Raw genomic sequence first — 25,870 nt, 5'->3', positions numbered from 1 at the left:
TCATCGTATCTTCCCAATTACCGACTGATCTTCGTTATTATTTGTTTCGCATTTCGTTCTGATATTGAAAATCGACGAATACAGAAATGATATAAACTAGATCCTTCGGGAGTCGGAAGTCGTGTAACTCCTCGATGGTAAAGTTGGCCGTTTATTTTTCTTCCTCAATTTTTCGGCTTATGCAACGCGTTAATGCGTCTCGATAATTATCGCGGTTTGGATTACGACCATTATCAACGCGATTGCTAATCGTCGTCGTCGTCGACATCATTAGATTATCGCGGCATGGTCGGTATTTATTATCGGGAGAATTTTGAAAAACTTACCCTCGCAGAATAGGGTGACATCCGTAAGACTCTCGCTTTTGAAGAGGTTTGAAAATGCTGTGGCCAAATTACTACCAAAGCTGTTCCACTTCAGACAGAATTGTTGTTGATTAGAGTCCATGACGCCACCCCTTGGCCCACCCCCGCCGTGACTTTCGCCACCACCCCTGTCACTGCCACCCTCGAGTAAGGACCTCTCTTCCTGATCGTGTCCGTGCCCTGCAACTGCTCCTCCAGCTGAAAATGGACAAGAAAAAAATAATAATAATAATAATACAATTTCAATTTCTCTCCACTTCGATTCGAGACCATTAAAATGTAACGGATAAAATTACGCGGAGATAACGGATGAACATAATAAACAATTCTTGGCGAAATTTTTGGCACGAGATTTTCAAATTTTTATTCATTTTTTGCCGTTACACAATTTTGTCCGGCGTTTCAAAACGATCGGATCATATGCGATTGCAAGGCGGAAATCGAGAAAAAAAAAAAGATGTGTCAATTTTTTTCATTTTTGCGAATCTGATAAATAAAATTGTGAGCGCCGTCGCGATTACAGCATACACATGTACACAAATCATCGATTATACATAAGCACGTAAATGTGTATCGATTAATTCGGTATACGCAACGATTTCTTATGTACACTGTCAATTTTGTATTGGAGTCGGTATCTAATCGAAAATTGATTAAAATGCAGAGTGACAAAATGAAAGACGGATAAAAAGAGCAAAGAAAAAAAAAAATCGTTCGCAAAAATAAGCACGTGGTTGTGCTAAATTTCCCGTTAATGAGGATGTGTTGTTATACATATACATATATACACTTCGTCCACGTACACAATTCCAAAGTATGCATTACTTCCGAATCAGTTGAAACAATAAGTGGTTGTAGTTAGTGTCAGCTGAGTTTGCGAATATGTCCGAGTTTGACATCTCCAATGCATTTCCAAGATAATTATTATTCAATTATTTACTTCTGTCTCTCTCTCCCTCTTTTTATCAGATGATTCGTTTTCTGCTTCCTTTTTTTTCAAAACACTCTTACTCGATTTATATTTCACGAATCATCCGTAATCGATTAAGAATAAATCAGTCCTACACTTTTATACACGGAACTAGAAAGATCTATGATTAAAAACTAATAGAAATTTCAAAGTGGTAGAAAAAAAAAATTATGACAATAATTGCATCCCTTTGTTATGCGATGCAAAATTATTGTGCATGTTCACCGCGTGTATTGTATAATATAATATAATGTTCGTTAATTAATTTTTATCGTATTTCGTGAATACACGTATATGAATTCAGATTTAACGTCGGTGAGGATGATAATTACGCGTAATGAATTATCATCGCAAATTGAATCTCGAACAGGTATAACGATTATTAATTGTCTTTACTTTTACATTATCACGTGAGAGACGATCGATTGTTTATTTATATTACTGTAAATTACCAATTAACGAAACGTTATTAGAAGAACGGTAAGATATAGTTTTGCAATCAGTACACATTGTCACGTATAATGCACTTTACGGAAACTCCTCTTGCACTCCTTTTGCACAATTCACAAACGATGTAGAAAATGGACGGTTTTTTTTTTCGTTTTTCTTCGGTTACTGTCCGATCTATTTTCTCTCGCGTCCTCGCGGAGAAATGAATTTCTTCTCCTCTCCGTCCGAACTCACACTAACATCAGATACTCGGTTTACAATTTTCCGCAGATTCGTTTCGTCCAGATTTTTACACACGATAAATAATATATCGTACAACGATTCGAACGAACAATTGTTTTTTAATTATTCGTTTTTCAAGTGTCGCAACGTATCGACAAGGTTCTTTTTTTTCATGCAGTGTTGCATTGCGTCACCGATGAATAAATTCGAAGGGAAAAAAAAAAAGAATTTTTTTCAATCAACAATTTTTCAAACAAATATTATTCACACCGTTTCGCGAAATAAATGTTCACCCGAGGTGCGCATTGAGAAAAAAAAGAAAAGGAAAAAAAATCAGCCACTCATTCACGGGCGCGATATTCGATATTCCCCTATTCCCAGTCAATTAAAAGCGCCAAGGAGTTGGGAAAAAAAAAAACATACATATATACGTATATATCACACGTATCGTGTAAACATACAAAGACACGATCGCGATCATCGATTCCGATAATATCGATAACGAGAGCACTGTAAATTAATGTTTATTTCTTGTAACGATCGTTGATTCATTTATCTGTTATCATTATTGGTGGCGTTCTCCGTTGCCAACTTATTGAAATAAAAATAACAATTAACCAAATACTCGTCACTGACGTAAGAAGAACATGTTCGTAACTCGCGATCAGGCGCACAACTATCAAGTATATGAACCACGGTGAGCAACACAAGCAGCACCAGCACCGGCACCAGCACCAGCAGCAGCAGCAGCAACAGCAGCAGCAGCACAAGCACAAACACCGCGAACTACACACCACCGTGCATACTTAAATACTACGTACCCATGTGTACGCGTGCACACACATACGACCGAATAAAATGAATCTATACTGTGGTATATAGTGCGAACTTCTACGTACATGCCCTGTCATTAAATCCTCCGTAAAACGAGGCTCGTCGGATCGCAGACATTTTATCGATCTTTATCTGCGTACAGGTGAAAATTGGCAATCGATCGTTATCGCTCGGGCGCAATCACATGTGAGAATGGACGCACACGTGGAATATAGGAAAGGAAAAGTTTTCGTATTAGATGAATACACGAGGGAGTAGAATACAAATTGTACCGGTGGTAAAAGTCGAAGATCGACGGATCGACGGATCGATCGCGTATCGGTATCGGTAGGATCGATGAAAATTTTCATAAATATTCCATGTACGCTAAAAATGTTGAATTATATACATAGGAAAGAATGAAAGGAAGAAAGAATGTATGTGGGTCATCGAAGCCGTTGCAAATGCGGTTAGCTCGAAATCCTACTAGGTGCTATGTTTGCAAGAGTGGTGAGTGATTTTTTTTTTTTCTTCCTTTTCTTTTTTCATTTTATTGTTTGACTTTTTTTTTTTTTTTTGTTTCTTTTCTTTTTCAAAGATAGTATTGGTGTGCTTGCGTGGGGCGCTTGTTCGTCGAATGAAGAGAGCGACAGAGCGAAAGAGCGAGAGGAAGATAGGAAGAGGAGGAGGAGGGGATGAACACTCGCGGAGAGAGAGCTACAGAAGTGATGTAGAGGGGCGGGTATGGCGGAGGGCTGGAGGGAGGGAGGGAGTGCCGATTGCCTAAGGCCAGGATTGCCGAACTTGAGTTCGCGCGTAACGTTGCGTTGCCCCGGCTACCCAGTTCTTCCTCCTCCGCCGCCGCCGCCACCTCCTGCCCCCAGCGCCCCCCTCTCCCTCCTCTTTCCACCTCCGAAATCGCCCCCTCTAATGGTTCTAAGGTATCTATCTATCTATCCCCGCCAACGCTGCGTCGCTGGTCGGCCTGCAAACCTCCAATCTAACACGTGCCAGTAACGGACCTAGAATATTCCGGGCCCCCGACACCGAGAACCTTCTCTCCTCCCTCTTGGTCAAGATCGGAAAATGACAAGGACGCGCGATGCACGTTGCGATATACGTCGAAACAAATTTTAGAACAATCGCTTCGATCGATTGAACTTTTATTTTCTATGGGAAGATTTCTAGGACATGTCATTTTTTTCTCTGTTGTGAAAAATAATTGCGGGGGTGTAGTATCCGTACGATAAATTTTTTTCTAGGGATTTTAAAAGTACGACTACCCTTTAAAATTGTCGTATGGAATTGAAAATGGAAACGGAGTGAATTGGAACGATTTAAAAGAGAAAGGATCGAGATTCTGGAGGATTCGTAAAATTCCGACCTCGTAGAGATGACGAACGAATTCTTTCAATTTTCTTTTTTTTTTTTCAGGCCCGATCTTTGGCGAAAGTTATTTCCATACGTTGAAATCTCGGATGAATAAAAAAACATCTAAACGTTGATCAATCCTTTGAACCGCCCCGCTATAACCACCCCTAAAATTCTCAAGAAAGTCAAAAATAGAATGCAGATATAATTATACGCTTATAGAAGTTACGGCAACGATTACCCTGGTAAATACGAATAATTTTCACCACTTATCAAATGTTTTTCCACCCTACTCGGCAAATTCTCGAAATTTCAATTAAACATCCGTCCCTTTGGAGCCACCATTGCCTCAGAATTGTCAATATCCAGCTGCACCGCGTCAAAAATCCATGGAAAATCCAGTATTTGTAGGTATAATACAAGTCAGTCGGTTTCCCCAGTATCTCACTAACACATTTACAATTTTCAGGCTTACATTGCCGCGTGTGCAAAAAGTACTCTATATACGCTCCACAGGGGTGGTAGCGGTAGCAGCAGTAGCAGTGGCAGCGTTCCAGAAACGGGAAAGAGGGTAGGTGGGTAGGTAGGTAGGTAGGTAGGTAGGTAGCTGGTAGGTAGGTACGAAGGTAGGTAGGTGGAATGAAGTGGAATGGAGTGGAGCGAAGTGAAGTTGGCATGGGGGCGAGGTTGCAGAGAATTGCTGTTGCTGCTGCTGCTGCTACTCCTAGCAAAAGTATAGCGATGGTGGTAGTGGTGTCGGTGGTGGTAGTGGTGGCGTCACTAGTGACGGTAGTAGTAGTAGTAGCGCTAGTAGTAGCGGGTAGTACCGGAGTAGGGGAAAATTTTGGCAGTGGAAGAGGAACTCCGAGGGACTTCACCTCGGAGGGACCAGAAGCACATAGAGAAGAGGGAGGGGATGCAACCGGGCGGGCGGTTGTCGGGGATCGAGTGACGAGGGGGCTGAAGAGAGAGAAAGAGGGAGAGAGCGGTGCGTGCGTGCGTGCGGGAGCGAGAGAAAACGAGAAAACGCGAAAGAGAGAGAGAGAGGGAGAGAGAGGAGCAAAAGTAGCGGAGAGGGAAACGCGAGAGGGTAGGGGGAGTCGAACGAGGAGAGTGGCGAAGAGCGGAGGGACGAAGGGGCGGGGGAGGGGGCAACAGCGAGGCTCAAGGTCGCTGCGGGGCCGCACGCGCGCCTCTGGTTACGCACACTATGCGGTAAAAGCACACGGCACTCACGCACTCGCGATATAACCCCGTACACGCTCCGGCACACGTACGTACGTGTAGAGAGAGAGAGAGCGAGAGAGACACACACGCGCGCGCGTAAAAACCACTTGTGTACGAACGAATGGAGGTTTTGTGTATCTGTGAACCGTACACACGTGCACCGGATAGGATAGGATAGGAACCCAAAAGCCTTTGCGCGCTGCAGAAACGCGGGCACCCGGTTTTACTCTTCGTCGCTCTCGCTCCCTCTCCGTCTCTCTCTCTCTCTCTCTCTCTCTCCGTACGGCCGTGTCCGCATCTCTCTTTTTCTCTCTCCCACACGAGCGAGCGGAGACGCAAACGCACCTCGATACGCGGCCGAAAAAAACACCCGAATAGCTTGCAGTCTTTTGTTTCATACTTTTTATCATTTTCGCCATCTCTCCACCTTCTTATCGCGCTTCTCTCCTCCGTTCCCTTCCGCGTCTATTTCTCTACGCGTCGCACGTATGCACGCCGGACGACGAAGCTCCTCTCCTGGGCGAAACCGACGCTCGTACGCACCTATGTACACGTATACGTTTGTGACGCGTACGTAGGTATTATACCTACTTTGTGCGGACGCAACGCGACGCGAAGTTGAATCCCGCGCGACGTGTTCCCCCCGCCAATTTGGCGCACCCGCGACCGCCGAAGACAGACCCACAGAGATATGGAACGCGGCGACGAACCCGGGATTATTATAATCCGGGACTTTCGGGATACGGTCTAGTCCGGAGTTCGCATACCTACGTCATCTTTGCGGAGGTGAAAGGACAGAGGAAGGGTGGAAAGGAGTTATCTCTACCGATTGCAACGAATCGTCATCCCCCTGAATCGGAAGAACGAAACCAAAATTGGATGAACGAAGGATTCGGAGCGGACTGGAATCTCGGGACCTCGGTACGATTCTTTGTTAATTCTGCCTCTAAAACTCAAGGAGAGCGTTGCCAAAATTGGACAAAATGAAAGCTAATAAGAACGCTCCAATAGGATGAAACAACGATGACGATGATCAGCAGTGTCACGCAGGCATTCGGACTTTCCGCACGGAGGTGATCGGCGCTATGAAAATTTTTACCGAATGCGTCAACGCGCTTTTTCAGAAAAAAAAAAAAAAACCGTCCATGGTCGGGTCAGCGAACGTGGAAAATGAGTAGTAAGGATATGAGAATCAGGAATCAATGAAAAGAAACGGAAGAATTTCTTAACATGAAAAATGAAATGGATGCGTTATTCGATATGCACGGAAGAGGGGAAAAAAAAAAAAAACTAAAAAAACATATCACGGCAATGTACTCTATACGTATCGTACATACATCGTCGCAACAGCAACATATACGTACGCGTATATACATCGTGGCGTTTAATATTGCTAATCGCTTATCTCTACAAAGAGAACACAAGTATTTATGTATATACATACGTATACATATACCTACATACGCATACGTTCGCACACATGTATCTACGCACACATAAATCCACGGTAAATAAGTGTCAGTTGCGAAAGAGACTCGCATAGAGACGTATACATGTATATATATATATATTACACGCATAGCACACGCATATGAGTACGTATATTTTGCATAGGCTCGAAAATTCTACGAAATAAAAATTCGCATGTACGGAATGCGGTATACGCAACCGAGCAGCTAGGCCAGGCACGCCTGGTTTAAGGCAGCTGCTTTTTTGACCGTACGCGAGCATTACGCGGATCCATCGTCAAACTACTAACGGCTATCGCTCAAAAATATCTACGCGCGATTTCAGATGTAACAGTCATACTATACCCGTATCGCGTATGGTCCGAGAAACTTCTCATTTACATCTATTAAAAGTTACAAAAAACCGCTTTTTTTTTTTCTTGTTTTTTGCTGCAACATTGCAATTTCTCGATTATTCAAATTTTTCAGGCTACGGTCGCAGTGCGAAAGAATCGGTTGAGCGTCGATTCGAATGTTCACAATTTTGATAAATCCATATAAGATTCCTACGTGTTTGTAAGCGCGTACATTTTGGGGGATGATAACCCCCCGCCCCGTGAAACCATGTTCGTATATGTAGCGAGTATTTCTACCTGCGGCTCAATTCTACGACGCGCGAGAACGAAGAGAGGAGAGAAATTGCGAAAAGCGAGGAGAAGAAAAGAGAAAGACAGAGAGAGAGAGGGAGAGAGAGAGAGAGGCGAAGTGAAAAGTACCAAAAGCACGAGAGCTCGCGTAGGTTGACGGCGAAGCGGTTCCGCGAAGGAGGGAGGGTAAAAAGCGGAGGAGGAGAAAACACAGGGGTTGGGAGGGGTTGGAATATCGTCAATACTGCATCCAGGCTCGACGCCCCCGCTGATCTTCTCTTCTCTCTCCGATTCTATACTCTCGTTTTCTCTACACCGGCGGTAGACTTAACAGCAGCAGCAGCAGCAGCAGCGGCATCCTTTATACATCGTATATAGCCCAGCTCCCCCCCCCCCTCCCGCCGCCCCCCCTCACCCCGCGAATTGTGGGAGCTTTTGTGAATCAGAAATCTGCGAATAATTGCTGCGAATGAAACCGTTATCCCCCAAACGGAGAAAAAGAAGAAGAAGAAAAAAAAAAAAAACGAAAGGGGTTTTCACGCGATGAAAATGCTGATGAAAACGCAAATTTTGCACAAATTAGAAAACCCAAAACGTACCTATATATACATATATACCACCTACTGCTGCAGCAGACTGGTTCTTAATAATCTCGCATACATACATAATATATATGTACACCTATATACATATTTACCGTACCAGCTGTTCCTTCAATTACATATCATCCCTTAAAAATCTGAGGCAACGTGAATGAAACGAGAAAAAAAAAAAAACAAAAAAAAAAAATGGCGAACAAAAATAATTTTTAACCCCTTTTTTTTTTAATTTCGCAATCATTGTTATTACATGTAGGTAAAACAAGGGTCACGTAGGTCACGAGAGTGTTGAAAAAAAAAATAATTTCTTTCATTTTTGTTCTCTCTTTCCGTCTTTCCTTTTTTCTCCTCACTCTTTCGGCTCGTGAAATTTTATATATCTCCACCTGCAGTGCAGCCGCGAGAATCGATGACGCGCGTCTAACCGCGAGACGAGAGGAAAAAAGAAAAAGAAAAAATTCCGTGAAATGAAATAACGAATAATTTTGAATCGTACGAGGAGAACGTAAAACGCGCTGCGTGCGCGGGAAGGGATGAAATTTTGACTTTTTTTTTTTCAATTTCCTTCTTTTCTCTCGAACGCTTCGCTTGTCGAACCGTTTTACGATACAAAGTATACAACAACGTGCGTAAGAATACCTTATCCCAACACCACCACCACTATTATACCACCATCAGTATTTGCAGTTATTTCCGATTATCTTATCTTTTTCTTTTTTTTTTTTTTTTTTCTCTCCACATCCGCGTACATACCAAACCGAAACTTCCGCAAGTTTTATATGTATACTTATTGTTAACGTTCAGAGTAACTGTAAAGATCGTTGTACCTATACCTAGACGCGATTACGAAATATTCATACAGATTCGTAAGTTTTTAACTCCAGTTCGGAACGGGGAAAATGATCGCGATCGAATTGAGAAGGAGGAAAGAGAAGAAGGGAGAGGATACCTATGTCTCGGATGCGTTGAAATACAGCATGTGATTTCGCGTCATAGTTTCGTTCTTTCTACCAGAGGTAGAAGAGCTTTTTTTATTCCTAGACATTATATTACCCACGTGTAACAGCGGGAGCAGCTGCCGGTATGGTTTCCGCTGCCAAGTAGAAGAAAAAGAGTCGAACTATCCAGGCGTTTGTTTCGAAGCGAAAATATTCACATCCGCCTATACGAAGAATGCATGTAATTGCGATCAATTGAGTTCGATTGTTGAAATTATGGAATGAAGAGATATCAGGTAATCGAATTCGATGATGTTTTATCCGAAGCTTCGTTCGGTTGCACGAGGAAGAGCGGATACGATGAATCGATAGAAAAATAATAGAAACGCAAAAGCGGAAAATGCATCGCGAGAAAGAAAAAAGTGGGGAAAGTTGGGTCGGAAAAATAGACTAGACAACGTAGATTTCGGTATACGCGTACTGTACGGGAGTACCTGATTGTAAGTCTGGCTACGGGAAAACATTGAAGCTGCTGATAAAATTTGTAACGGATTACGTGACGTACGCGAACGAATGTTTTACGCGTAGTCGAGAATTCCAAATTCCGACCGATCGGGCATCGGTCCTACCAAGATCATTGGCATTTCGTTTAGCGATCGGTATCGCGCCCAATGAGTTTAAAAATAATATCAATAAAAAACCAATTGCACTTAAGACATCAGAGATAGCGAAACAAGCTTTTGTTTATACAAAATATAATATGCATATAATTTTCGGTTAGAAAATTGATATGATTATCTGCAGAAGAGAAACGAAAGGAAGAAAAAAAAAAACTGAATGAATGAAAGAATCGATTGATGAATTGATTAATTTTTGTTTTTTCAATATACTTACAGCCGATAATAAAAGAAGCGGACTATAGGTAAACCACATGTAAAGTACCAATGGAATAGAACTCCTTATGGACGATGTTCCGTACACACCTTCACAATTATTTGTTTAATTTGATTTAATTTCTTTTTTTTGTTTGGTTTTTTTTGTTTTTTATTACTCCTCACTTTTGTTTTTTGTTTATTATATATCAGTATAGTATTACCAATAGATCACTGTTAGAAGGAACAATTCTTGTAGATTACAGAGAGATACGCAAATCACCCTTAATTTGTTTAAATATTTATTTGATAATCCGAAACGACGGTGTTACAGATCGGTGACCTCGATTCGTTCGGTCGTTCGCGAAGCAAGGAGAGAATTGTACAGAGAAATAGAAAAGGTGTAGAACAATAACAACGCGATCGGAGGACGAACTCGACAAGACTGCTCGGTGTACTTTTGTTTTTGTCCTCTCCGTTTGTATTGCTTTTCGGGTAAAAGTTGAGTTTGGGTAACGCACAAGTCCTATGTTGCAGATTTTATCGGTAAATTCTTTCCCATCGGTTGCGCTCGTTTCTACGGTTTATCCAATGTGGCGGGAAAATTGATACAACACTCGCGGGTCTCTCTACTGGCGTACAAAAAGCAACGTGACTTTCAAGATGAGAAACAGAAGAAGAAGACGAAGATGAAAAGGAAGAGAAAAAATAGGTGGGATCTAAGAACGCACAGATATAGATAAAGATAAGGATAGAGAGAGGGAGATAGAGGTAGAGAGAGAGTGTGAAAGAGAGAAAGAGAGAGAGAGATAGTGAGAGAGAGAAAGGTGAGAAGGTTGGTGAGACACACGCACAAACACGTACCGCGTGATTTATATATACATATAAATATACGTATAATATATACTTTTATACACAAATATACGTATTGTTAAGTTAAGTTGGTTTTTTTTTTATATTCTTCGCCGTTAACGTCGAGCGTTTTTTTTCCCTTTCGGTTTATTTTTATTTTTATTTTTGTTTTTTCTCGTTATTTTCTAGTTAAATTTTAAAATAAATAGTGAGAGCTCGTTTGATAAGATTTAGTCGAATCCGCGGTTGCGCGACGAGTTAAGTCATAGCTTGTGCGAGCTCTGGCTCTCCGGGCTCTTGCAACCAAACTAACTAGGAACCACGATACAAATGACGATAGGAGCAGGCGGGCAGAGCCTAGGCTAGGCCGCGCGGGTCCGCTGGCCGGCCCTACGTTTTTGGCGGCCTTGGTAGTGGAACCGTAGAACCCTGGAACCCTGGAACCACGGAACCGTACCACACAACACAACCAAACGCGAACGCAACGTCGCACCTAACCAACACTTTTACCAGAGCCTAACCTAACCAACACACCGAGACGCGTTAGCCACCAACAGCAGTTAGAAAAATATCCAACGAGTTGAGTTTCGTGCGCGTCTTTGATTATGTACGTGCGCGTGTTACACGGTGTCGATACACACGATGTATTTCAGTAGGTACGACGTACGAACGCACACGCGAGCGTCGCCCGTGCATGCGCTCATATTCTTCGCTCGCTCTTCCGCATTTTCGTATACCCAATACTACACGTATCTACAACTTTTCAAATCTTGCTTACCCCCCCCCCCCCCCCCCCCCCGGATATTACCCGTTCCCCCTCGCAAGCTACCTACTTACCCCTTTTAGCTACGACCACCCTTGCCCCTCGCCCCTTTGTCTTTTCAACTCCTTTTCTACTCACTTTTTTATTTTCACCTTTTCTTTGCCACCGCGATGTGCGCGTGTCGAAGCTGGATTATGCGCACGTTTTACAAATGTGTATAGGTTTTCACGTAATGAACGCGTAATTATGTAATACACGTTATACGCGTATACCGGAGTATGCTGCACATACGGTAATTGACGCGATCGCGGAGGATGCGGTTCGAGAGAACGTGAGATAATAAAAAAAACAAAGTCTTGTAAGTAACACAAATGTTCGTTCGACCTCGTTGTTCCTGTTCCGATAGTTGGACCATTCGATATCGATGGCGGACCAGATTCCTCAATTATTCACACGTAATTTCGGTACGTATTTCGTGATTTTTAGGATGCAGATGTACGACATTCCAGCCGCGATATCTGTCGCGATATGTGCTGTACATGATACAATATTACACTACAATCATTTCGTGTTATGTGGGTAAAAAAAAAAAAAAACAACGAAAAAAAAAAACCAAGGAGAATACAGAAAATATCAGGAGAGATACGGATAGAGATGGATGGAGCAAAGAAAAATGAGAAAAAGAAAGCAGAGAATTATCCCAGGAGCGTTGAATTTTTTTTCATTTCTTATTTTTCTTTGTCTCGTACACATGAAATCAATCTACGGTGTTTCTCTCCGGATAAATTCCCGTGAAATTAGTGTCGCTGATAGGTGGAGGACGTCGAGTTGCACGCGATGAATATTTATATGGGGTATTCCGAAGCAAACCGCCTATCGGCCGAACGCGACCCCGACGATTTTCCGTTTCTTTGCTCTCTTCCCCGTACGCCGTTGCGATTTCTTTTCTCGTTCGAATCTCGAAATCCACGCGAAAAAAAAATCATTTTTTCAAAAGAGATTGAAAAACTGAGGCGAAAAATCGAGGCCAGGGGCCCGCGCGGTCGGTGCACCGCAGATTATCTCCTTTTAAGTTTCATTAAATCGGACATGAAATAAGAAGGGGGAGGAAATACAAAACGGCGTACGATGGTTCTTGAAAAATTGGATGAAATTCAAGGAGTTACTTATTTCTTGTTAGGATATCAACGGCCACGGTGCACCTGGGAGTGAGACGAAAGAAGAAAGGTGGGAATGTGCGTCGTCACTGCGTAAATGTATATGTAGTACATACGCGTATCTATACTATATGTATATGTATATAATAGCATCCGAATACCAGCTGATAGTTACCTAACGATTTACGGTAGACGTGTATTATACACCGTTCGGATGTTAACTATATACATACCCCGATACGCGTGTATGTGACACGGTTTTGCTCCCGTATGAATAAAATTAAATAAATTGGATTGAAAATTAGGAGAAAAAGAAAGAGGTGTATAGCAATGGCAATGATAGTGCGGACGACGCGACCGACTGCGAGCGCGGTTCTTCATTTTTGCGACACCCCTATCGAACGTGTACGCAAAAAACACACGAACCGCACGATACGCGGAAAACACAGAGCACGCACGAACACTGCGTACACATATTTCATTACGCGTAAATAATCAGCTGATGACGACGATGACGACGACGACGACGACGATGATGACGATGATGCGTTCAACGTGCGATTTCCAAGTATTTCACAAGTGTTGAACGTATGCTTAACCTGACGAAGATTTTAATCGTTAAATTTCGTAGCAAAAATAGAGATGGAATTTAAAAACAAACACAAAAGAAAAATGAAAGACAGTTCGCACATGTATAACTAATTATTTTATAATATGCATAAAATTTGGCACGTATACGATTAGTTGCCGGTGAGAAAAAAAAAAAAAAAACCAAAACGTAATTAGGTAAAAATAATGATAAATGAAAATATTAATCGGAGAGAGAGAGAAAAAAAATAAAGTCGACCGGCGCCCGCGGCATCGGTATATGCCATAAATCGACACAAGTTAGAGAAAATAAGAAAAATAGATTTGAGTACAAAATATAAAGTTATCCGTTAAAAAAAGGTAATATTATTATACAATACGTGTATAAAACGATATGATAAAACCAGCTGTTGAACAGCCGCCGTATTGTACATATAGTATATTTAAGGTGTCGTATGTATAGAATGTGCAAATATCATATATGTACGGCAGATTTTTGTCGCCGACTCTCGGTAATCGTTACAGAAAATATTTGATATTGATTTTGAAAAAATGAAACGATTGTAGGGATGTGAGAAATTGCGTGAAAAATAAGCGCATATATGCGTTCGGTATATCTGACTAATATTGTATGAATGAAGCGAAGATTGTAATACAATAATGGAAATCGGTGGCATTCAACAACATCCGCTAAGAATTTATTCATATCTTAATAGAAGCGAGATTTCACGGAGGATATGGTTTACGACATGAGTTTTTAATTTTCGCCTACTATAGACGCGAGTGAGTGCACCGCGGTCGCGATGAGATACAACGAAAAGAAAAATGTTATAGAAAGCCGAGAAAAAAAAAAAAAAAAAAAACCCACCAAAAAACACGTAATTTGCGAGAGCGAGAATAAATTAACGAGAAAAAGAAAGTAAAATAACAAATCACAGTGACGCGTATATAATTAAAGAGAATATTGCAGCTGGTGCAATATTAACCCAAATGACCGAGAAAGGTCTAATGTCAAGGCCAAAAGGAGGATCCGTCATTCGGATCTAAGAGGCAAAACGTCGTCGTCATGCGGAGAGAAAATCGGAGAAAAAGTAGATCCGAAAAAACGGGGCACAAATTTTTTTTTTTTTTTTTTCTTTTTCTCGCACTTATCGCGGTGAGCAACAACATCGTACAAGCGGGAGAGAATCGTCGCGTTAACCTTACGACTGTGAGCTTTCTTTCAGCTGCACAGAGTTGGAAATTAGCATCCGTGCAACGCGACGTTATATCCGGGTGATTACATTTGGTCCATTCTATTCTCTACTTCTGGAAAATTCATTACAGCGTTCATGCAGCGCGTATACACCGACGAATGAGGTCAGATTTCAGTTCTTTCTTCTCGTTACTTGGAGGGATGATTTCGGGTGTTTGAATTTTTTTAATCGAGGGTCGTCGACGGCACGATCGGTGGATAACAATAGAGACGAACGATCGGGGTTCAGGTGGTATTATAAACATCGGGCAGACGAATAGATAGATAGATAGAAGGATAGATACCTGACGGATGGACCCACCATGGATTGACCAGGGGTAGTTGTTGGTTGCTGGGGCCGCCAACAGGGGCGTACATCCTCCCTCGACTACGTCACGCCCGTCACTGCTACCCCGCGTTGCACCCCCGCCTGTCCCCGCCCCCTGTCCTCCGGCTCTCGCCGCGTTACTCCCCGCCGGCCTCTATGGCCGTCGAACTCCCTTCCCCTTCCCCGGTTTCGCTCCATACAAAGACGCGAAATGTCCCATCCACCGTAGACACGCATTCACACATTCGGAAATAGATGCGTACGCCGCGAGTTTCACCCCCACCACAGAGATTTTCCCTAATTTCTCCTACCCTCCCTCGTCCGGAGAAGCTATACAACCCTCTTCCCGCTTCCACCTCTCCTCCTTCGGGCTTAGCTTTCCATTTCGCTTTTGCTTTCGCTTTCGCTTTCGCTTTCGCTTTCGCCTTCGGCTTCGCGCGCAAGGGGGTTGCAAGGTTACTGCTTCTCCTATCATCCCTCCCACTCCTCGCCCTGCACAACCCCCGTACGTGTGGATGGTTTTCAACCACCACTCCGACGAGCTCCCTCGACAACCTTTTCTCCCTGTGTCTGTGCTATTCCGCTGCTGCTGCTGTTACCAACACCAGTGCCGCCGCTGCCGCTGCTGCTGCTGCTGCTGTTGCTGCTGCTGCGGCTGCTGCTGCTGCTCCGCCTAGTGGGGGGAGGAATGTACTATACGCGCGTGTGTCCTATACCTCTACGTACGTACGTACGTACGTAGAGGCAACCGGCGCAGGCGAACATCCCTCCACGCGAAAGACTTTCGAAGATGTGGTTGTAGGCCGCGTATATTATCTACCTATACCCACGCGACCATCACTTTCGCTAGAAAGTGCGTTTCAGGGCACGAGGGAGACAGGGCCGGCACTCTAAATTTCACCAGGGTGTTTTTCATTATGTGTACATTCCTATTTTTTATTTTTTTTTTCTCGTAGAGTAAGAGTTTTCTTTAGTTATAGGATCCTACGATCTTAACCCGTTAGGTATTCGAAACCTAAGAACATCCTATCTTTGCGAAATTTTGACAAAATCTATAAATTCTTCTTTCGATTGTTCAGTCACTTGAAAAATAATTCGAACAATTTTTTAGCTCACATAAACAGATACAAATGAAGGCTACCCCTCAGATTAGCTTCAAATAAGGAAAAAAGTGTTTTTGAGTTTTTTCTCGACTCTGAGAAAAAAAAAATGTTGAAAACTGCGACTTTTTTTTGGCCCTGAGGGAGACCGGTTGGAGTTTATTTGTAAAAAGAATCTATGCAGGTTTTGACGGAACTCAAAAAAATTCCTTCGTTGAATCTTGTCACTTGAACAAAAGAGAATCCAGGAGATCAGACTTGGAAATTTTTCATATTCCCCAAGCTTATCTCATTTCCAGATCCGGCGTCTAATAATAGATTATTTTCTTAGCGATACAAAAACTCCCCGTTGGGTATATTAACAGATTGAATTCCGCTCGAATAAACGCTTTTCTCATTATACGTCATGTTCCAAGCCAATTATTTAACAAATTCAGAGAACGTTTGCAATCATTTTGTAAAGAGAGAAAGATTATCGATTGCACTCGGCGTATCTCACGCCGGATTGATAATAGGCAAAAATGACGCTCCATGTGAGGGTAAAAACTACCCTCGCAGGGTTCGCCCCTGAGCACGTAGATTCGCGTGGAGTCGGTGGAGGGGAGAACAACCTTGCAATATCTGCCTCCTTTCCCCTCGCGTGGAACGCGGGGCGTCCTCCGTTTTCCGTCCTCCATGTCCTCCATCCTCACGTCTCGAGGAGTGGGGATTAAATTTTCGGGGGTTGATGGAATCGCGGGCTACGGCGTATGGGGTGGAGAATGGCGGGCGAGGAGAGACGGTCGGAGGGAAGGGGAAGAGCAAGCAACCTGCACCCGGCAACAGCCCCGACCTCGGAAGAACTAATCATTACCCTCCTTCCACCCCGCGCGTTACCCACCAGGCGCCACCCACCCTTAACTCCCTTACTACCTTAGATTTACCTTTGCCTACATACCCTCTTTCTCTCCGTCTCCCTCTCCCTCTCTCTCTCTCTCCCTCTCCCTCTCTTCCTCCTTTCACTTTCTCTCGGCTATACTTTGCAGTACCGAGCTCACCCTTTTCAGCCCCCTTTTTGCACCCCTGCACCGCGCACCGCCGGCAGCCCTCTTCTGCTAAAGTTTCAACTACTCGAAGACTCTCGCGATTTCATCCCTCCGCGTCACCCGGTCACCCAGTCACCCAGCTATAGAGGCACCTGCCCCGTTCGCATGTCATGCGACCCTTAAGCAGTTACGCTACTTTTATCCCCGTATCGGCGACCCCGCGCTCCCGCTGCTCTTCCCACCGACGAATTCGATACAGATATAGAGACGTGCATATTTTTTATCGTCTCATCATCATTTACTTCCGGCTCTTTAAATTTTATAAACGCTTTTCCGAATGGAAATATTACAATTGTTTCTACTCGTCTGCGGCGCAAGAGTCCCAAATAAACTTGCATTCTTCTTTTCGTTTTTTTCATTTATCGTTAGTCTGTAATAACGAATGGCGAGAAAAATAAAAAAAGAAAACCGAGCTCAGTGAACGAGATTTTCGATTCGAGTTGAGATATTGCGCGAACGTTAAGCATCCCTTGTTCAAACATCCGTACCGGTACAAAGAAAAGTTAATTTCGTAACCCTTAACTTCTTGGTCTTAATATTCGGTCGATCGTAGGACGTGTACCACATTCTTCTTCCTTCGCATCTTCACGTCCGTAAGCTGTGAGCTGTAGCGTTGTACGACGTGGATGTCTAATTGTAAATCTGTGTCTCCCTAAGATTTACAACAATCCCGTCGGGGATGGGTTATCCGTTGAAGACGTTCATCTGTCCTTTGTGTAAAAGGTAGTCGAAAAATTTTTCTACGATATAGAATTACCGCGCGTGTATATAATACAAGTATCAAACACAATATATACCCCCTTACTCTCCGGTTATATTCTCATCTCTCGGCGAGAGGAGGATCAATTAATTCCAATTCCATTCGTTTCAATGGAAATTCAATAATTGTCGTAAACACGCCAACTGATTTGGAATTTGGACAAACTAATTTCAAGCACTCCGGCGTAATATATATATATATATCTAAATTTATCCGAATCTATATATCTACGCGTATTATATCGTAGATGGCGAACGCCGTGTTCTGTGTTATACCGAGAGAAAGAGACGGAGAATTATTTGAGGGAGGGAAAGAGAGGCGAACAAGCAAGCAAGCAAGCAAGCAAGCAAGCAGGCAGGCAGAATGAAGGAGGGAAGTTACAGAGAACAGGGAACAGGGAACACGACCGAAGCCTACCGAGGTGCAACACGCATCTATTGATTCCCCGGCCTGCCTCGCACACGCATCGCGCACGGACGGAACACACACGCGCAAAAAAGCGATGTGCTCTGGTATGCAGTCACACGTATTTCACCCTTCTCGCTCTCCCCACCTCTGTCTCTCTCTCTCTCTCTCTCTCCCTCTCTCTCTCTCTTTTGCTCGGTACCTACGGGCATACAACCCCAGAATGCGTGTCACAAGGCTGTCAAACCTTTCGTGTGCCGATAACGACGCAGCCTACGCAGAATGTAGGTAATCCCGCTACCCGAAACCCTATTCCTCCGTCGCGTATGCAGGTGTACGTGTGTATCGTTCGTATGGCGTGTACATGTATACACGGATTTTTGGGGGTATTGGTTTTATACGTGGCGTGTGTTAAATTCACATGCGCATTCGTATTACGTACGTACATACATACGTACGTACGTACCTGTTTCGTACTCTCGTCTCTCTTTTATCCGGGGTATACATGATATAGATATATACGCACGGGATCCCTCCACTCTTCTGTGCATGTGAAAGAATTTACTTTAATACGTATACCTGTACAGGTACTACGTACGACCGAGTAGATCTACGCGATATGTATGGGAGAAAAGCGGTGTATTATAATATAATAGCAATGAAAGTAAAAATGGAGATGTATAGATAGAATATATGTATATATGACATTTTGGTTCAACGAAAGTTTCATGTGGTTCATGTTTCTTCTTAACGTTGAACCCGACGAAAAATAATACGTTTGTATGGACGATACGTGCATGTAGACATTTATTTTTACGAATACCTCCATGCTTATTTCTAAAATGCTGCAATTTTGAATTGGAGACGTTCTTCTTCCTTCAAAAAAATTCTTTCGCCTTTTCGCGTTAAATACGTCGAAAGAAAGAGACGATGTAAAACGATGCAGAGAAAGAAGCAAATAGAAAGATTATGCAGAAACAGAAGGTGGAATCGCCCTGGCGACGGTGATGATTTTCTAACAATAAGAGTGCATCTAGTGAGGTAAGTTGTACACTCCGAATCTTGCGATTTTCTCTCATTCACGATCCAATGAATTCAGAGAATCAAAATCTGAAATATAAATAATTCCATTCTGCCTCGGGACTTATTAGACGTAGAGAAATTCGGAAAATCTAACGAGCCGTTATATTCGGATGAATCGAATTCTGTTGTACGAATAGGGATTTAATCTGACGTACAATAAGAAGATTTTAGGACGCATTTATCGACTTTGCCGTATGCTTTGAGTATACATACCGTATGCGATGTTATATTACCAGAGAATTCTCGGTATACCATACATTAGATGTTTGTGCGCATAATATATTGGAAAAGGATAGCGTGACATACGTACGGTATAAAACGCAACAACAACTGTGACCCGGCATGACGACAAAGAAAGTCCTTATTATGAGATTCCTGAAATTCGTAGCTCACAAGGCAAGAAAGAGAAACAGAAACCAAATGGGTTAGAAAAAAAGAGAACACCACATCTATTATTGATGGGGATACGGGGAAATATGTATGTATAGAAAATCTATGATACAAATTCGGTATCACGGGCAGGTTCAGGTGGATAACAGTAAACTGTATACAGGGTGTCCCCGGAAATGGCGCACTTCCCGACAAAAATAAGTGTAAAAATGTCGAGGCATCAACCGTTTTCGAATAAGAGCCGTTTAAAATCGTCGAATATAAAGCTAAATGACAGGGACGATGTAGCTTGTTTCGTGGGTCACGCTGCCTGGGCCGGCTCGAGAAACTGCCTAGTTAAGAATTTGTTCCTGTCTCCTATCTCTCATACAAGGCGACTTTGAGCTGCACTTACTCGAAAACGGTTGATGCCTCGACATTGTTGTACTGAACATTTCCGTCTTATTTTTTTGAGACGAACTCACCCTTTAAAGGAAGTGCGCCAATTTCTGGACACTCTGTATGATGTACCCCCTTTCATGGATTTAAGTTTATAATATGATGATAAGATAATAACGGATATCACTTAATGTGCATCAGCTGAAATAAAAAAAGTTAATTCTTCGTGCATGACGATTCAATTTTTGATTTCTTCAAGTGTTACTTGGAATGAAAAAAAAATTACGAAAATGAAAGAGTCCATTATATTTCTTATTTCAATTTTATCCATCATCTTTAAAAACCCATCACAGGTGCGAGTTCGCATAATTATATCTATTCTTTAGAAATAAATTCAAATAATTGTAAATGTAACGGCTAAAATTGAATTCATGTAATACCTGGACGACGAATCGCCCTTGACCTGGCACGGATAGTAAATCGTGTCACCTGTAGCAGTGTCGAATATATTCTGATAAGACGATACTTATCGATACGTTATACTTTGTATTATGTATTTGCGAGCTCTTGATATTTTACGTTGAGTACGTTTGTTCATTCGTCCGATAGATAATAAAACTTGCAAATACGATGCCCCCGGCGTTTGCCAAGTCGGATAGAATTAAATAAACGTATATTATTGTATGTATCAGGTGGATTATAAAACGAAAGCTGAACACACCGTAAGTAAATATCTATGCGTACGAACTGAAGCTGAAAACTTGATTTTTAACAACAGCACACGCGACGACGCTCGATATTCTGTATGCACATATTTATAAAACCGTTATTGTTGTCCTGTAACTTGAGAAAACGAATCTCAAATTGGAACGTCATCCCGATACGTCTATAGATATGTAAAATGTAGATGAATATTAAACAATTTATACTCACGATAAACAATCCACCCGGTGATTCTCCGTATCGCAGCACCATGCGATTATGTGATTTGAAAATTTCTTCGTTCGGGCCCAAAATAACAATGACAGTTAACGTTATAAATTTCACTACCTTATTCCATTTCACCCCACTGCAGCGCACTAGAATTTTTCGATTCAATCTGCGGTGAAATTCCTGTTTCGATTCTGACTGCAGCAACAACATACGGCACGATCCATTTATACAATGAATTTTACCATCTTCTTTTGTTATCTTCCGTCGACTGTTCCGTCACATGATTTGCCGAAATCTAAATTCAATTTGGAACTGATGACCGTTGTTTTTTTTTTCTTCCTTAGGATATTTTCATTTCTTGTTCCTTTATTTTTAGAAATATTTACATCTGATTTAAGCTGTTGAGTAACACGCGGTTTACTGCAGCGGGTCGGGTGTTTATAAATTTGAAAATTTCACCTTAGTTTTGATGTATAGTACGTGTTATACCTTGAACGAAAACGAAAATTTTGCTCACCATAACAGGCGCTCCCTCGCGGAAGCGGGAACTTTATTGTTATTATGGAGCAGCAGCAACTCTATGCTGTATTTCTCCTATATTCTCATACCACCATACCCTTCCTGCTTGAAAACCCTCGCGGAGGGGGGAACAACCCCTATAGTGGGGAAGTAAATTTCATACGCACTCTGATTCTGATCGCAGTGCTGCTGCGAGTGTGGAAACTTCAAAACTAGAATCAAAGGGAATTCTGTCACCCTTAAAGAAAATTCTACATGTTCGTCCCGATAGGAGAAAATGGTAATATGAGGAGCGAACATAAATAGGAATGGCACGATTTCATTTTAAATTGATCATAGGTAAATAATCTTTTCTAATCTCTGCGCGTAAGGCAGCCGCTGAGTGCGATAAATGTTTATTATTCATGCCGGCCTGTTTCTCTGCTCTTATTTTGCGTCAATCACTGCAACTTGCATGAATTACTAATTGTTGGCCGGTTGGAGGTCATGGAGAACGAATGAAATTCTGCAAATCGGGAAAGTGGATATGAAAAATGCAAACCATGTTAATTAATGTCGATTGATTGATTTGATCCAAACAGAAACGAATATCTGTTCGTCAAAAGTTTGATCTATGTAGGTGAATCGTTCGTTGTCTCCATCTTCATGTTTCATGGTTTTTATTCTAGATTTGAATCTGTACAACTTAGTTACACAATTGAAGGATGTTATCTTTCTTGACTGCGATTTGTTCGGATTGCGTTCGCGTCCAACGATATAGATACATAGAGGCACGTCGCAAGTTAATCAATGAAGATCGACCACTGCGAGACGATTATTTCTGATATAAATAAGGCGGCATTATAATCGCTGGTGTCGTTGAGCAGCTGTAAGGTGGTGGTTATTTTCATTCAAATATGGGCTATAATTTACTAAGTCTATTTTAAAAATCGTAAGCCAAAACAGTCTCTCCGATACCAGCGAAGATGATTCCGAGCAATGGTTATAACATTTATATTTTACGTCAATTTGCTACTGATCCGTGAAAAATAATTCGGACCTTAACCGACTATGACGGTATCTTCGACGAACTCGTACTCGGGAACTTCTAGGTTGAGAGGTGCTGGACCCTTCCTGATTCTTCCACTGGCATCGTAGTGAGATCCGTGACATGGGCAATAGTAACCGCCGTACTCTCCGGCGTTAGCTATTGGCACACATCCCAAGTGGGTGCATATTCCTATCACAATCAACCACTCGGAGCGCTTGACTCTTTCATCGTCGTGTTGTTGGTCTCGTAACTCGGCCAGTGGTACGCTTCGTTCACGATCGATCTCCTCTTTCCCTCTGAAAAATTGTTTCACCTACTTATTGGTTGTTCGATATCGTGTATAATTACTTGAGAAATTTTTCAAATCTCTGTAAGAAGCTCAATTCGTCGAGTCATCTTCCTTTGCTGACTTCGAGTAATCGCGGTTATAGAGTATCATTCACTGCTGTAATTGTAATAAATATACCTATGACGAATGAAAAGCGGCTTTCCACGCCATTTGAAGACAACACTTTTGCCCTCAGGGATGTCGGATAGGTTTACTTCGATTTTAGAAGCGGCTAGGACATCCTTGGATGCTGCCATAGAAGATACCAGCTGTGTTACAACGGTCTTGGCAGCATACGCACCACCTACCACTGCAGCTGTAATACGAAGTTCGAATCTGGGTTGAAGGTTGCTCATGGATGAGATATAGGGCTACAATTGTTATTGATTCCACTAACCTCCGGAAAATAGATAAGAGAAGGTCTGACGAGATGGTGCGCTCTCCCGATTGGAGGCGGTTGGATCAGCCACAGCATCTCTACGGTATGCTGAGAAATCTGGGACTCTGATATCCGTATGTCCGAATCGAATTTGTTGGATCGGTCCGCTCGCTGTAATAAAATAAACAAAAGGATAACTTTGGGACAAATGTTAAGCTAGATCCGGTCGATATGATGGAAATACAGCAAGTTTAACATCATCCAGGTTACAACATATGTATATTTCTGAAATGAAGCCAAATTCTGAAAATGCAAATATACCATATTCCATATTCGAGGCTTATATTCAAGATAATAGTTCGATGTGTTACATGGAAATTCCTTATACATACCAGTGATTAAATATCAAGCAAAACATTGTGTGCGCTTGCGTTTTCATATGGTAGGATTTGAAAAAAACATAGAACGAATGAATGATTCGACATAATGATTTAAATGGCAAAACTAACAATAACACCAACTGAGTGCTCAATGGGTAAAATAGACATCACGAAGTCATAAGTACTCTACGCGCAGTTGGCACAGCATATACGATGGAAGTTACATAATATGTGTTGCAAATTTCTAACAAAATGATATGGAAACCTTCGAAATCGCAGGTGGCGAATAATCAGCACTGCTGGACAGTTAACGCACCTGAAATTCCAGAGCGAACTCGCAGCTGTCCCTTAGGAATTGCCTGACTGAGAGAGTAGCTGGTATTCCATTCGACGTGTGAGCCAACCGAAACTTTTTCTTTCTGTACTTTACCTGATCCGGCGACTGGTCTTATACCATTTGGTACTGCGGCCACTGAAGCCTTTAGGTAGGGTGCCAAATTTGACGTTCTGGATATCACGTTCATTTTTGAGTTTAATAACTACCGAAACTTAAACCGACCACACGCCCGAGATGAGCGAAGAAGTAACGTCAGCCCTCTTGGATTTTGGAGTGCGAAGAGTAGTTCTAGCAGACGATACAGAGGGCTCGAGTTGATCGAAGACAGCTGCGACCCCTGTATTTGAAAAAATGGAAAATCACCTCTGCTGGTTAGACTGCTGGTAAGGCAATCCGAAGGTTGCATCGACGGATCACAATCAGAGACAGCCAAAGATAATTAGCGATTAATATTATTATGTTACTAATGTTTTTAATATGAATTTTTTTTTCGTTGACTAGCATTGCATCGTCGAGGTCAAAATACATTACAAAACAGTCGTTTGAATATTCAAAAAATATGAACTTTTTGGCTCCGAGGATCGCAAAAATACCAAGTCCATAGACTATGCTTTGGTTGTTTTTCGACTTACGCGTCGAAATTGAAACAGTTTTTTTCGATGTATTCCAACGATTTTGAGCTCAGCAATACGAATCTGTCATCTCAATTGATCTATCAATCAAATTGGTCGAATTACCGCCAAGTTATCGATCCAAAATGTGAAAAATCATGGATATCTCGATGGGATTCATTCGTGGCTAAATTTAATTGACGAATTCGTGTTCTTGTGATCAAAATATGGAGGCGAAATGTCCTGCAATGGACTTGGCCCAAAAATCGGAAAATTCCAACTTCCCTTGATTCTTTTCAACATTCAAAGATCAACATTTTTTTTCATTGGGGTTTCTATGATATTCTGGTATATTCTGATCTCAAGAATTCCAATTCGAAAGCCAAATTGATCCATCTCTGAAAACGATCAAGTTATCGCCAGTTTTTCACTTTTCGAAGCGGCGAAATTGAGATTTCTCGGCAAGATTTATTTCCGGATGCATCTACTCAATGAATCCATGTTCCTAAGGTCGAATTGCGTCAGGAAACATTCGCTCAAAGTATTTCGAAAATATTCAATTTAATTCTGGGGCCAAGAACACTTCGAAAAATACTCATCCTGACGTCTGGATCGTGATCTTTTCCGCGCGCATGACGTGAACTTTTATTCAACCGTATCTCGATAATTTCTGGTCACTCGATTGGAAGAGATAACAAGCTGCACAGCGTGCAACTTGGCATATTCGCTCGGTGCAAATTATATCTATAATGACATACCTTAATACCAACATACCTGCACGTTTTAGGTCACAAGGTTTCTGCAACACAAGAAAGAAATAAAAAAAAAAAGAATCATAAAATAAAATATCATTTCCACTGCAGATGCAGATGACGAATTACACTACCGCAAATTCAAAGTCTATACGCTTGATATATACATATATGTCATACTTACGTCAATATTTTCTTTGTTATCATACAGTTCGAACACACATAAAGTTAACGCGCGGAAGAAACCGGTCATCGTGTGTATATAAGTTGCCCTAACAATTCCACGCTAAACAATGGAGTCGTTTTATTTGAATCAATGAACCGCTGCAACTGATGCAGCGTCGAGATGAAAAGCGTTTCCATTTCATCTATTCGCCGTCAAAATGATTACTCGTCAATTTTGAGTTCGCGTTTAAATATTTGAGTATAGACTAATGTACGTAAGGAGAACAGTTTTTCTTTTCACCTGTTTTCCTTCGTTTCAATTCCGTTCAATGGCATCGACGGCGTGTTAATTTTTTCGCGAAACATACCATTTATATTATTCACACACTCA

The 25,870-nt window shown here is 42.0% G+C and overlaps 2 protein-coding genes across 6 annotated transcripts in view; both read right to left on the bottom strand.

The window, feature by feature from the left end:
- The window catches only part of LOC105690048 (zinc finger protein chinmo), a 51,407-nt gene extending 39,960 nt beyond the window's left edge, over window positions 1–11,447 (bottom strand). Inside the window, exons 1-3 of one of the 4 annotated variants that reach the window (XM_048653299.1) lie at window positions 3,114–5,135; window positions 2,907–2,973; window positions 327–563 (exon numbers count right to left, since the gene is read on the bottom strand). In XM_048653299.1, the coding sequence (XP_048509256.1) occupies window positions 327–563; window positions 2,907–2,973; window positions 3,114–3,191 (382 nt within the window). In that variant the 5' untranslated portion in view covers window positions 3,192–5,135. Of the gene's footprint in view, window positions 1–326; window positions 564–1,168; window positions 2,823–2,906; window positions 5,136–9,944 lie in introns of those variants that run through there. The other 3 variants (XM_048653302.1, XM_048653300.1, XM_048653301.1) reach the window with 3 other exon arrangements.
- Window positions 11,448–22,139: 10,692 nt separating this feature from the next.
- LOC105690125 (cytochrome b-c1 complex subunit Rieske, mitochondrial) lies at window positions 22,140–24,230 on the bottom strand. 2 transcript variants are annotated; one of them, XM_012407691.4, is made up of 4 exons: window positions 24,045–24,230; window positions 23,253–23,405; window positions 22,994–23,171; window positions 22,140–22,823 (listed from the first exon to the last, which is right to left on the bottom strand). In XM_012407691.4, exons 1-4 carry the CDS (start codon window positions 24,136–24,138, stop codon window positions 22,538–22,540), a joined length of 711 nt encoding a protein of 236 aa, XP_012263114.2. In that variant the 5' UTR covers window positions 24,139–24,230; the 3' UTR covers window positions 22,140–22,537. The 2 variants fall into 2 exon arrangements, with proteins under 2 accessions (XP_012263114.2, XP_012263113.2); XM_012407690.4 differs by having other exon boundaries at window positions 23,931–24,229.
- Window positions 24,231–25,870: the final 1,640 nt, after the last annotated feature.

This window comes from Athalia rosae, chromosome 3 (assembly GCF_917208135.1).
Source record: "Athalia rosae chromosome 3, iyAthRosa1.1, whole genome shotgun sequence".
Taxonomy (NCBI): Eukaryota; Metazoa; Arthropoda; class Insecta; order Hymenoptera; family Athaliidae; genus Athalia; species Athalia rosae.
This window is presented reverse-complemented; position numbering and strand designations above follow the sequence as displayed.